The sequence below is a fragment of the Archocentrus centrarchus genome, chromosome 24 (genome assembly GCF_007364275.1).
Source record: "Archocentrus centrarchus isolate MPI-CPG fArcCen1 chromosome 24, fArcCen1, whole genome shotgun sequence".
In the NCBI taxonomy this organism is placed as follows: Eukaryota; Metazoa; Chordata; class Actinopteri; order Cichliformes; family Cichlidae; genus Archocentrus; species Archocentrus centrarchus.
Window position 1 is genome coordinate 1638042 of NC_044369.1, and position 14351 is coordinate 1652392.

General features: G+C 41.7%; 2 protein-coding genes across 2 annotated transcripts; both read left to right on the forward strand.

Annotated features, from left to right (window-relative positions):
* Positions 1–1373: 1373 nt before the first annotated feature.
* On the forward strand, positions 1374–6139 carry LOC115774410 (cell cycle control protein 50A-like). The gene is made up of 7 exons (XM_030721683.1): positions 1374–1836; positions 3706–3825; positions 3917–4024; positions 4290–4377; positions 4691–4837; positions 5491–5697; positions 5818–6139. The coding sequence occupies exons 1-7, from the start codon at positions 1594–1596 to the stop codon at positions 6009–6011; spliced, it is 1107 nt and encodes a 368-aa protein (XP_030577543.1). The 5' UTR covers positions 1374–1593; the 3' UTR covers positions 6012–6139.
* A 3312-nt stretch (positions 6140–9451) lies between these two features.
* On the forward strand, positions 9452–14249 carry cox7a2b (cytochrome c oxidase subunit 7A2b). The gene is made up of 4 exons (XM_030720780.1): positions 9452–9578; positions 9896–9985; positions 13507–13591; positions 13989–14249. The coding sequence occupies exons 1-4, from the start codon at positions 9561–9563 to the stop codon at positions 14045–14047; spliced, it is 252 nt and encodes an 83-aa protein (XP_030576640.1). The 5' UTR covers positions 9452–9560; the 3' UTR covers positions 14048–14249.
* Positions 14250–14351: the final 102 nt, after the last annotated feature.

Below are 14351 nucleotides of genomic sequence, written 5' to 3' on the forward strand. Positions count from 1 at the left end.
TACTCTTAAAAAGATCTCGTCCTCTGACTTAAAAATAATGCTGCCTCTGATCTGTTACTGTATAAATGATGGTTTATATATAATGTTTATGCCAAGTGAATCTGCAATAATGTGTTACTGTTTCAACAACAATAAAGAAACTGTTTCATTTCTTAAACCCTTTATCGATACAGAGCCTCATCAGCTCTCTAAAACCAGCTGAAGGATGAAGATGATTGTTAGTGTAAGGGCGGAGCCACGACTCAGACGAAGGTTTCTGTTTGTGTGTTTCCCACCGCAGGTTCACCGATGATGCTGCAGCAGCAAACAGCTGAACAGAGAAACACGATGAAGATGACGGGAGACTTTCTTCCTCTCCTCAGGCGTTCAAGAACACAAGAAACAAAAAGAATCAGGAGCTTTTATTCAGGATGCAAACACATCTCCCACTTTTCTTTACAAACAAACACCCTCCATGAGTGGAATTTAAAAAAAAACAAAAATCAGATAATGTGGTCAATAACACATGTGGAAATGCCACAAAGCTTTTATGATTAAATAATTGATTGGTGTCTCTCATTATTAGATCATCTGACTTCTTGTTTTAGCTCTGAATCATTTTAAGTAATTTGGGCCTTTTTAGCATTTATTATGAGAGAGCAGAAGAAAGACATGCAGCAGATATCAGAGTGGGGCTCAGCAGTAGCTTTATGGGAACTCTGTTTTACATCTTAATCTAAATGGAAAACATTTGATTTTCTCACAAATATATTTGCTGAAAATTTAAAAAAGTAAAGTATTAAAACGCATGTTCAGGCTTTTAAAGTTGTTTTTTTTTTAATTATCAAATTTTTAAAATCTGGAGTTTGTACTGTACAGGAGGAAACGAGGAAGACCTCTGAGGAGGTTCATGGATGTAGTGAAGGAGCGTTGGAGTGGCAGAGGTGGATGCTGGGAAAGGCGGAGATGGAGGCATATGATCCGCTGTGGTGACCCATAAAGGGAGCTGTAGAAAGCAGAAGCTGTAAAATCGAACCAAAAATTTAAACCAAACATAAACTTAGCTTGTCATTTTTGTATTCCCGTTTTTTGAAATTTGCCTCGTTTTTTTAAATAATGATGATGCCTTTAGGTGTTTCACGTAAAACGTCCTTTCAACTTTAGAAATCGAAAAAAATCCTGCGCGGCCCCAGTTAGAATTAATGATTAAACCCAACACTCTAACACTCGCATCAAATTGTAATTATAATTAGATAGTAAACAGATTTTCGACCTCTCGAATTATACCAGTTTACGTGTCCTTTAAATACAGGATTGGCTGAATCGTTAGTTTACCATATTTCCGCAGCGGTACCTGAAGGCAGCGCATGCATGACGTCGCCTGATGTTGACAAACCTGTTTGTAAACTTCCGGGAAGGGCTGTAGACGCTGGCTGCTGGTCGTTTAATCATGAATTAATAGAATAGAGTTTGATCGGCATAAAAAATCAAATAAGCAACAAATTAATGACGACGTAATTTTAAACTAACGCATTTTAAAATTAAGCGACGCCCAGAAGCTAACCCTGTTAGCCTGCTAAGGTCAGCTGAGTAAATCACAGGCTACCCGCAGTCATGATGGCGTCCAGCTACAGCGCCAAAGATGAGGACGGTCACATCACCGTGTCTGGACCTGGCGGCGCCGCTCTGCGGAACAAGAAGCCCGAAAACACTGCGTTTAAGCAGCAGAGGCTCCCCGCCTGGCAGCCCATCCTCACTGCGGGCACCGTCCTTCCGGCCTTTTTCATCATCGGGCTCATCTTCATCCCCATCGGCATCGGACTGTACGTGACGTCGAACAACATCAAGGAGTTTGAGGTACCGCTGATTTTTCTGTGTCAGGGGTTCTGCATTAACGGCTTGCTTAGTCAGAATAATATCACTGCATTTCCACTGGGACTGGCCTGTAGGCTCAGGCTGCTCACACCAGACTCCATTCAGAAAACATCAGTTTTTACTTTGAGCTGCCATGGGAGTGACTTTTCACTTCTCCTATGATGTGGCATGAGCACGCTTTCAGAGATAGTATGCCAGTGGATAATTCAGAAAACAGTTTGTTTTTTAAGCCTCAGGTTGTTATAGCTGAATATCTCGATTTAAAGAAAACCTTTGATACAGTTACGAACGTTTAACTTTTCACCTCAGTGGGAAATTTTCTTCCAAGTAGACCCTGGTCCCTCAGGGTTCATATTTGGGTCCTCCAACGTTACTTAAGTACCCCAATTTAAAGATAAGAATAAAACCGTGTGTTCTTGTGTGTAATAAAACTTAACAAATCCTTATTAATGTTGGAGTACCTCAAGTTTCAACTCTGGGTCCTCTGTTTTTCAGTTTGCGTATTAACAACCTCCCTGAAATTTGTCCACCTAATATACCTAATAATTCAATTCAATTCAGTTTTATTTATATAGCACTAAACAACAACCCGGGGCCACCCAGCCACAGATAAGCGGAAGAAAATGGATGGATGGATAAATTACAACAAACAGTCGCCTCATGGTGCTTTATATTGTGGGTAAAGACCCTACAATGATACAGAGGAAACCCAACAGTCAGAACGACCCCCTATGAGCAGCACTTGGTGACAGTGGGAAGGAAAAACTCCCTTTAAGAGGAAGAAACCTCCATCAGAACCAGGCTCAGGGAGGGGGGTCATCTGCTGTGAGGGGGGAGAGACAGAGATTAATAATAACTAATGATTAAATGCAGAGTGGAGTATAAACAGAGTGAAAAGAGGTGATTGAAAAGAAACACTCAGTGCATCATAGGAACCCCCCAGCAGCCTAGGCCTATAGCAGCATAACTAAGGGAGGGTTCAGGGTCACCTGATCCAGCCCTAACTATAAGCTTGATCATCAAGGAACGTTTTAAGCCTGATCTTAAAAATACTATGTACTATGAGGTGTTTAAGATAAGATGGGGCCTGATTATTCAAGACCTTGTAATATAACTCCTGTCATACGGACATTATTTAAAGGGTAATCAGTCAATAACTGCGTCTTTCAAAAAATAAAGCTAAAATAATATCTTACAGGTAGAAAACAATGTGCTTTAGTATATAATAAAACTTCACAAATAGTTACTGATATTGGGTTACCTCAGGTTGTATTGTTGAGTTAATGACCTATCTGAAATTTGTCCACCTGTGTCTCCCAAAAAAAAAAAAAACTTCACTTCCATAAGTACCTTGATTTAAAGAAAGGTTCTTGTGGGTCATAAAACTTGACAAATATTTAATAATGATGTCAGAGCACCTCAAGGTTCATCTCTGGGTCCTCTTTTGTTTAGTTTGTATGTCAGCTCCCATCAAATGGCATGAACACAGTGTGATCATAATCTGGTAAATGTCTTCCAAAATAAGGTTCAAGTTCAAAATTTTATTGATCTAACTGTGACTATTAATAGTGACTGGATTGTGTGCTATTTTCTCCAAAATATAATTCTAGGGACCAGTTAGATGTGTCCCAGATGTTATTGGGTATAGTAGGGTGGGTACCTGTATTTACAGTTTTGAAAATGTTTTTGTTCAGCACCCCAAATTAGAGCTGAAGTTTAATTTCAAATGCTCAGATTTATTATAAAACTGTAACTTGAGTATCTTTTTATACACAGATGATTAAAAAAAAAAACAAGTCTTGTGTCAGTGTGGACCTAACTGTATATTATATGATTTCTTCGTGCTTACAGATTGATTACACAGGAGATGACGTGTCCAGTCCCTGCTACAACTGCGCTGAGAACTTCAGCTGGAACAGCACGAAGTTTTGTACCTGCACAATCCCCTTCCAGCTGGATCAGCCTTACGAGGTACGATCCACCCTTTCACCTGGACAGGTGTTCGGGACTATAACCAGTGCAACTGAGCTAACCTGCCTACCTTTTTCTCTCGATCAAACAGAGCAACGTCTTCATGTATTACGGCCTCTCCAACTTTTACCAAAATCACAGACGTTACGTGAAGTCGAGAGATGACAGCCAGCTGAACGGCAACATGGAGTCCCTCAAGGTAAGACTCCTGTGTCCGAGCTGTGAGAGCAAGCGATGAAAAAATAAAAAATTAACAGGAAAAGTAAAATTAGTAAAGTTAGTAAAATTAACAGGACAGTCAGTGATAACATTTGTCGGATGCTAATATTGAAAATGCTCTGCAGAACAAACACATTCGAGAGGAAGTTCAGCCCCAGAGGTGGGTGCTCGGTTCTTGATGGGTTGTTCCTTGTTTATGTGCTGCCATTTATCTCTCCTCACCTTCCCTTCTCCGTCTTTCACAGTATCCCAGCAAGGAGTGTGAGCCATATGCCCACAGTGATAACAAGCCAATCGCTCCGTGCGGGGCCATCGCCAACAGCATGTTTAACGGTGAGATGATTTCCTGTTCATCTGACCACTGAAGCTGAAGAAAACATACTGGCAGGTGGATAGAAAGATTTGATGTCCTCTTCATGAAGGCTCTCAGTTTTGTCCCAGTTTTGCTGCTTCAACAAAAATAATTTTTCCAGCGGAGAAAGTCCGATATTAATCTGACAAATGTTTCGTTTAGTTCGGGGGGAAACTGCCGTCGCAGGATCAGTTTGTGCTGTCGTTTCTGAAAGTTTCAGCCTCTGTCTTAAAGTCCAGTGAGAGGACATCGTTGAAGAATGCAGTTCAATCAGCTGTTTTGGTTTCCTCGCAGACACACTCGAGCTGGTTTACAACGACCCCAACGGCACAAACGTCTCGATCTCGCTGATGTCGACGGGAATCGCCTGGTGGACGGACAAACACGTGAAGTTCAGGAACCCTGGAGGCAGCAACGCAAATCTCTCCGCCGTTTTCCAAGGTAACGCCAGTTAGTGGCTTCTGCTGCGCTCCTCCCTCTGAGGGAGAGGAGGAGAAACGATCCTGCCGAAGCAGGTTTGAGAACTCTGAGGGTTCTTTCTTTACTGCAAACTAATCCCACAAAAAGACCAGAAATGGCACTGAACTATTGTTCAGCTTTAGTTTGTCTGTCTTATTATCAGCTTGTCTGTGTTTAGAAGTCACTGTGAGCTCCACTAACCTGCATGAGAGGAGCCAGACAAACTGACTGACTGCCCCTTTATAATAATCCACTATGTAACACCACTTTTTATTTAGCCTCCTTTCATTTATTATATTTTTCCTGGTAATTAAGTGTCTAAGCTCAGTTTAAAAGGGGCTTATTTTGCTTACTTCCAGCTCCACATCTACCAGAGTAGCTTTGAGCTTGTGTTTGTGAAATGACCTTCTGAGGGATATCTGTGACATCATCGAGAGCCAGGAGTAGAAAAAACAGTGAAACAGGATGTAGAGCAGCCTGAGCTTCATGATCACAGGGATCACTGAGTTCAGTAACAGAAACTTTGGCCATGTTCAATACGAGGATCCATCATTTAATCAGGATATTTACAGAAGAATCAGCACCGCAGTGAAAATCTCTTTTTATAAATAATTTGTTGTTTTCTTCCCCGACAGGAACGGCGAAGCCGGTGAACTGGCGCCGGCCCGTGTACGAGCTGGATGCTGATCCGGAGAACAACGGCTTCATCAACGAGGACTTCATCGTGTGGATGAGAACCGCCGCCCTGCCGACCTTCCGCAAACTGTACCGCATCATCCAGAAGAAGAACAACATGGCCCCCACGCTGCCCCGAGGAAACTACACCCTGAAGGTCGTTTACAGTATCCTTAAAGCCGCAGCACCAAAACTGCATGGGGGGGGGGGTCTTATAAAATGTAAACAGAGTTGATGAAGGTTTAAAATGAAAAGTCACCATTAAGCCTCTAACCAGATGAACCCAGATTACCCCGTTCGCAGCTTCGAGGGCAGGAAGCGGATGATCCTGAGCACCATCTCCTGGATGGGAGGCAAGAACCCGTTCCTGGGCATCGCTTACATCACCGTGGGCTCCGTCTGCTTCTTCCTGGGTGTCGTCCTGCTGATCATCCACCACAAATACGGGAACCGCAACAACAGCGCCGACATCTCAAACTGAGGTGCCGACCGCGCTCCAGCTCGCCTCCGCCGCCGTGAACACGATGTGACGGTTAAAACAGGAAACTTCTTTATGGTTTAAAATGTCTCCACGATGGCGGATTGATTTCCAAAATGAATTTAAGAAGTAGGTTAGAGTTATCATCTGCAGCGAGGAGTCCGTGTTCTAAGGTTGCACTTAAACACTTTGAGGGTTGGTTACCTCACACACTCCAGAAATCGAACTGAAACGCTTCTGTTAATGAGGGATTAAAGTTAAAGGAAACCTGCACAGGAGTTTATTTCAGTCACTTTAGGATCTCTGATGGTGCAGTGGGGGGGGTGAGCTGGACTGTAGGTGTGCGAGCTGCATGCTGCTGAGATGTTTTTGTGATCACCAAGCTGCTCGGGCATGTGATGGCACATCAGGGCCGCTGAAGGCAGAAAAAATATGACTGGTCGTAAATTTACGAGTAAAACCTCAAATGTTTGAGAAAACTGTGAAATAAAGAATTCATGAGAAACAAGCAAAGAAAACTGGATTATTCATGAGGGAAAATAATTACAAATGTAACTGAAATAATTTGGCAAATTTACAAGAAGAATCTGGTGATGAGGAAAAATTTAAAATGTGACAGAAATAAATCATCAAATCTGAGAAAAAAATAGCAAATTAACCCAAAAAATTCACAAGAGAATTGAATTGTAGAGTAATGAGAAGAAGCTGGTGAATTTCAGAGGAAAAAATGGAATTTTATGAGACAAACGTCATATTTACAAGAAGAAAAAGTCAAACATTCACAGCTAAGTTCTTCCTGAATCTGTATTCTGGTAAATCTGCCTACACACACACACACACACACACACACACACACTCCCTCTCTGCCCTTCATCGGCCCTCGTGTGCCGTTCTGCAGGCGGTTTGTCTTCGTGCCTCCTTTTTGTCGTTGTCCTGAATCGCGCTTTAAATGTGTCGTAGCAATTTCAAGGGAACACACTGAGTACAACAGCTAAATCGTCATTTTCTGCATTTATTTTAACAGTTCTATGAAATGTGTTTCTCTGTAAAGTAAAGCCAGTATTTGCACGTGGGACCTCAGGGCCGTAGAGTTTGTAACGGGTTTAAATTTGAGGGCGAGTATCCAGAAAAGTGCGCGCTGCCGCGTAGCTTCATTCACTGTCAGTGAGAACAGATAGTCGCCACAGCATGGCCGGACTGTACATGCGATTAAACGTTTTGTGCGCTTTGAGTGAATTGATGTCGTTTTCCAGCTGTTTCCAGTTGCTCGTTAAATAGACGCCGCATGTTCAAACGTGTCGATGCCAACACTGTTTTTTTTACATAGAGATGAATTTAATACCTGCACTTATTTGCCTCGTTAGATTTGAGTTTTCTGTTTTTGATACTCCACCTGTGTTTTGTTGTTTTTGCTTTAAAAGAATAAATTTGTGATTTTAAAAAAGTGTTTGTTTCCTCGCTTTAATTGATCAGCTGGGAATGAAAAACGTGGTTATCGTTAGACTGGAAACCGGAGTACACAGAAAGGCTCCGGCCAAGGTGGATTCATACCCAGGACCTTCCTCCTGTGAGGCAGCAGTGCTAACCACTGTTCCACTTTTTCTTAGTAAATTTCTGACTTTAGTGCAGCCTGTGATACTGTGATCATCAGGAGGATGACTTCAGCTCAGACAGAGTCCTCAGAGAAAGTGTTACCCCAGGACTGAAGGCCCCGACTCACAGTTCAGTGCAGAGTTATCTCTAAAATCCTTCTATTAGTTTATAGAGCTCTCAGTGGTGCCTCTGACCTGCTCAGTGTCTATAACCCAATCAGACCTCTCATCGGGTCTGATTGGGTTATCAGGTGCAGATCCCAGAATCAGATCTCAGTGCTTTCAGTTACTGTGGTCCTGTTCTTTGAAACAAGCTGCCTGCTGACCTGAGGTCAGTTACAACTGTGTAAGCCTGAGCTTTGAGTTTGAATGTAGACAGTCAATCACTGCATGTGTCTGAGTGTGTGTGTTAACGTGTAATTTATTACTTTGTAAAGTTTTATTTTGCTGCTTTTATTGCCTTCAGACACTGTAGACCTGCACTATACTGCTTATCTGTCCACACACTCACATGAACCTGAGTAACATCCATTCTTAATCCATAGAGTTTAATATGATGTGGGCCCACCCTCTGCAGCTATAACAGCTTCAACTCTTCTGGGAAGGCTTTCCACAGGTTTAGGAGTGTTTATGGGAATTTCTGACCATTCTTCCAGAAGCACATGTGTGAGGTCAGACACTGATGTTGGAGAGAAGGCCTGGCTCACAGTCTCCGCTCTAATCCATCCCAAAGGTGTTCTATCAGGCTGAGGTCAGGACTCTGTGCAGGCCAGTCAAGTTCTTCCACATCAAACTGGCTCATCCATGTCTTTATGGAGCTGCTTTGTGCACTGGTGTGCAGTCATGTTGGAACAGGAAGGGGCCATCCCTTAACTCTTCCATGGCAACCACCAAACCCAGACTCCTCCCTCTGATTGGCAGATGGAGAAGTGTGATTCATCCCTCCAGAGAACACGTCTCCACTGCTCCAGAGTCCAGTGGCGGCGTGCTTTACACCACTGCATCAACACTTTGCACTGAGCTTGGTGATGGAAGGCTTGGATGCAGCTGCCATGGAAACCCATCCATGAAGCTCTCACTGTTCTTGAGCTGATCTGAAGGTCACATGAAGGTTGGAGGTCTGTAGTGATTGACTCTGCAGAAAGTTGGTGACCTCTGTGCACTATGACCCTCAGCATCCACTGACCCCACTCTGTGATTTTACGTGGTCTACCACTTCATGGCTGAGTTGCTGTCGTTCCCAATCACTTCCACTTTGTTATAATCCCACTAACAGCTGACTGTGGAATATTTAGTAGTGACTGGACTTGTTGCACAGGTATCATCCTATCACGGTACCACGCTGGAGTTCACTGAGCACCTGAGAGCGACCCATTCTTTCACTGATGTTAGTAGCAGCAGTCTTCATGCCTAGGTGCTGGTTTATATATCTTTGGAAGACTGATTTGAATTCAGTGATTTGGATGGGTAAGTGACTACATTTATAATATATTGTATGTAATTTTTAATGTTATCTTAAGATTAAGATTAAGATTAAGATAGTGTTTATTTGTCACATGCACAGTTATACACAGTACAATGCACAGTGAAATGTATTTTGTACCTGCAACCATATATACACACACATATAAATAAGAAGAATAAAAATAAAAAAAAGTAATTCACACTATACACTATACTCTATATACTATACACTATACACTGTCTTTTATGTTTAGTACGTTTATGTTTAGCAGAAAACAGATCTGCAGTTTCCAGAATCAGGTTTAAGTTTATTTCAGGTTCATTGATACCCAAATGAACCGATTAACTGCAGCGTCTCTGTAGATCCCTGGAGCTCCTTTAGGGGGCAGCAGCGCTCAGGATGCGCACGGTTAATAGCGAAGAAGGGGCACGTGGAAACGGAAGTAAAGGTTTCCTTGCCCTTGTGACAGCAGCGGATTGCGGACGCTCGTAGAAGATGTACAGGCAGTTGTTTGTAAGTCTATTTTCTGTTCTGACGTTAATCCTGCCTCATGGATGTTGTTATTTAACTATTGAGTTGGATAAATGCGATAAACCAGTGACAGGGATGAAAAGATCTTAGCATTTAGCCGCGACTGTTAGCAGGGGTCAAACCCGGGCAGGGTTAGCATTAGCTTAGCACGGGAGGTGTTTTTAGCAGCATTTTCTGACCTTTAGCGGTTTGTTTTGTGCGCATTAAAGACGCTGTGGCTGTATTTTCACTAACTGATTGTGTTCTCCGTGTCCTTCCTCGTGTGCCGGTGGCTTTGCCGATGTCCCGCCGGTTCCCAGGCGCTTCAGCAGGTGGCGCGGCGGAGCATTTCCAGCTCTGTCCGGCGTCAGGTGGAGAACAAAGTGCCGCAGAAACAGAAGGTTTTCCAGGTAAAAGTCACACAGACACCTCCAGCTGCACCACAGACCCTGTACCATCGTGCAGTGGCTCCTTTGGGGCTGTTTTCAGCCTCGAATGCACAAACCGACCACTTCCTGCATTAAATAAGATTTACTGTTTAAATTTAGTCTCCAAGAACAAAAGCTGATATCCTGGTGTGAACTGTTATATTTACCAATGATGGAGGATCCGATGGAGTTTAAGTCATCCAGGAGCATAAAAACAGGCTAAATGTGTGTGTGGGGGGGAAACAACTTAAAAAAGAGTCACATCCTGTGTCTGTATGTGACAGATACATGAATGATGGAGGAAGCATCCATGTGTAACATCTATGTAATTAGTTCATTCAGTAACTTAAGTGGGAGCTTTTTACTACCTTTTACTTTCTTGGGATGTCTGAGTATTCAAGGGCACTCTGGTGTGACATCTGTCTGTTCATAACACAGTTTGGCATCTTTTCTGTATTTTTAATTATATTTAAAGAGCCATTATTTGCTCCCACCAGTGTGGTTGTCTTGGAGCTGAATCAAAATGCAGCTGTTGGTTACATAAATTTGTGTTTTATGGCCTTCAGACAATGAATGCTGACCTTCATGGAGTCAGCTTAGTGACAGTGGATCTGCTCTCTGTTCATTTTTAAATTTAGAAACCACAAGAAAAACTCAGGAGACCAAAGCCTCCAACCTTCACCTGTCTGAGTTACTGACTCACAAAATGCTCTGTCCCCCCCTGAGCAGGTGTTTATTTAAAGGAAATGTATTCTGGTGTTGTTCAGTCCTCTGTATGTGTGAATCCTCCTGTTTCAGTGCGTACGGGGTAATCTGAGCTTCAGAGAGCGCCACAGACGACCTTCAGACTCTCCTAACTTACTGTGATCAGTGGTTTTCAAAGTCCCCTCAGAGCTACAGTCAATAATCTGAATTGACTGAAACCTTTTTCACTCACTGCTGGCAGTCAGACCATTTAAGTATAATTGTTTGTCTGGCTTTTTAAGTTTTTGTTTCATTACAGATTTGATGTTTGCTTGTCAGAAGGTCAGTGAAGAAGAAATCTAAACTTTCCGTTCAGATGTGATGGCCTGAGTTTAGGGTCAGGGTTGCCTTGAGGTGACTGTTGGTGCTATATAAATAAAATTCAATTGAATTATTAAGTTTTATTGGCTCTAAAAAACACACTCTCAGTAGTGATGACATGACCCAATGCCAAGCACTGCGGAGGGTTAAATTCTGACATCTGCTGGCTGTAATGTGGTGCTGCAAGTGAATCAAATTTAGCGCTTTTTAAAATTTTCTTCTTTTTCTGTAACCTTTATTTAACAAGCTAAAAAGTTTGAGAACAAGTTCTCATCTACAAATGTGATGCCTAAATGAGATTATTCTGCTGTTCTTACAAATCAGAGTCTTCAAAACCTGTGACACCCTTAAAGTCCTTAAAAGGTCTTAAATGAGCTTAAATTAAAGCTTACAGTTAAAGCAAAGAGGCTGTGGTACCTCAACAGAAATCTGCATTTTCCTGACACTTTTATACTAAAGTCTGTTGTATTCTTGAGTAAATGAAACTCCACCAAAAAAGCATATGTTTTTAAAAAATATAATTAATTTAAAATTAATTTAAAAGATACATTTATTCTAATTTTTCTTTAAAAGAAGGTTAAAAAATTTTAGGGGAACCAGAATTTTAAAAAAGCCCAAAACCTGAATGTTTGAGCGAGACTCTGCTGGAAAGCCTGAAGTAGAACGAAGCTGTTAGTCGAGATGAGCAGGAACAAACTGCACTGCCTCAAAATATGACACAAACTGGCCTTTATATCAAAGCTGTTTTTATATTTTGGTTTTGCTTTCACTTCAAAAACAAAAACATCATTCTTAAACTCAAATCATTTTTATTATGGTTTTATTGCACCTTTGCTCTTTAAAGTGGTATTTAAAATAAACTTAGATACATTTGATCTATCAAAACCACATTTTGGGTGTTTTTGCTACATTGTTCTACTTTAAGTGGGATTCGACTGATTGGATCTCAGACTGGCCATAACGTTAACATCACTGATTATTTTATATTTCCATATATCTCAAGATAACTTTAATGGTAGAAAATCAGCATCGAGCTTCAAAAACATCGATGACAAGGAACGTGTTCTGAACGCTGCTGACACTGAACTGTTGACCTTAGTGAGAAATATTTGTGCTTGGAGCTCCTAAAAAAATAAATAAATCCCAAAAGTCCATAATCCAGAGATTAAATGGCTCATAAATATTCCTGTAAAGGCTAAAAGCAGACACGATTAATGAATTTAGAGTCTTGGCGGCGGTTTGAGAGGTCACAGCGTCTGAGTATGATGCTGCCGTGTATGTTTTTCCTTTCAATGAGTTTTGGTGTCCCGTCTCTCTGCATGAGGACGTGCATTCTTATTTCTGCATATTCCTGTTGCAGTTTTGTGCTGAATGGTGCATATTTTTTTATTTTTTTTTTAGCAGCGGTTCTTCTAATGAGGACACCTCAGTCAGTTTAGCTCCACAGATAAGTCTCCAACCTGAGTGGAGTACTAATTCTGCATGTCGAGCCTGCAGCAGATCAGCGGCTAACAGCAGCTGGGCTTCATGAGTGGCAGCTGAGGGTGAAAATAAAGATCATGTTGGTATCTGATCGGCTTCCAGCGGCAGACTGAACAAACTGGTTTTACTGCTGGTTTGTTCTCCTGTGCTGCTCCTTATAATGTGCTGCATGATAAACTGCAGCAAACATAAGCAGATACTTTAATACAACAGGATAAAACAAGAACTACCAAAGGTCTGTGCTGTACATGTGACTAAAGGCCCCTCTGCTGTTTGGAGGAGGATGTTGTGTTAAGCTTGAACATATTAAATATATATAAAACAGAATTACTTAAAGTGAAGGAAGTGGATCCAGTTCATGTTAAATTTGGTCCCATAGGCTGATTTTTATAAGAATCAGAGGTAACACAGTTTGTTAAAGGTAGGGCTGCAGGTCTTTTGGACAGATGATTTATTTCTGCTGTGCAGATTTATGTAGTTGGATAAAGTCAGAACCTCACTTCCTCTGCTCCTACTGTGTGACTGTCATTGGCTGATGAACATGATGTCATGATTATGTCACAGCAGCAAAAAAAAAAAAAAAAAAAAGCAGTGTAAAAATGGATGAACGTTTATAGATTATCATTTTTGTTATAGAGGGTTTTGGCTCCAAGCTGCTAAAATGGCAACAAATAGCAGAGCAAAGAAGTATCCTGATTATAAAATAAAGCATTTATCAAAAATGAGTCTATAAATTTGACCCCAGACTGATAATTCACTCATGAAAATGTCGGTTTTCTGCTGTAGTTTTTGTGGTGTTGCTCACTTTCTAACAGTCACTGCTGTCACCATGTCAGTAGGAACTTCTTCAGCTTTCATGCGAACTGCTGTTGCTCCTAATTGGATTTAACCTTTGTTGATCTCTGGAGGCTTACAATCCTCATCGTTCTCCTTCTAACGTTCCCGTCATTTTGCAGGAGGATAACGGGGTACCCGTTCATTTAAAGGGAGGCACCGCCGACGTTGTGCTGTACAGAGCAACGATGGCCCTCACCGTTGTGGGTAAGAACTGCTTTCCTAAATGAGCTTTATTTAAAGTGAAAAACCGTCCAGCCTGATCATTTGCACTCTGTCATGGTGGACTGGATACGACACCTTTGAGAAAAATACAAACTAAATGTTGCTGGGATTAGGTACTGCTAACAGAGCAACATGCCTGACCATTGAGTGCAGGCTGCTTGATCCAGAACACATAATAAAAATATTTAAGAACATTTAATTTAGGATATGTAGTAACAAACACATTTAATAAGGAACATTTAGCGCAGGACATGAAGCCCTACACACGAGGATGAAAACCCTTTGGAGAATAATGCAACGTTAGGTTCAGTGCATGGTGAGCATGTTTGAAGCTCTTTAAAATCCAGTTTGATCTTCATCTTTGAACTCTTCCTTCCAGGGGTTGGATACGTGCTGTTCGAGCTGGTGAAGGCAGCGTTCCCTCAGAAGAAAGCATAACGTCTCTGCCTCAGCTGTTTACTTCCACTTTCCAAAAACCGGCCAGCCGTTCTATATTGTATAAGATGAAAATGCTCGTCTGTGCCGGGCCGCGGTTCCTGTCATGGTGCGATTCTGTTTCAGTGTTCGTTGGATCACTATTTATTTCTCGTACTCTCTGGTGACCTGAGGATCAATAAAGAAACGCCTCTCATGTCCATCATGTTTGTTTGCTCTCGTGTTTCTTCATCACATGTGGTTATTTCTGCTGAAACAGCTGCATTAGTTTCAGCTACTGGTTTAAAGCACCATGAGAATCTGCAGC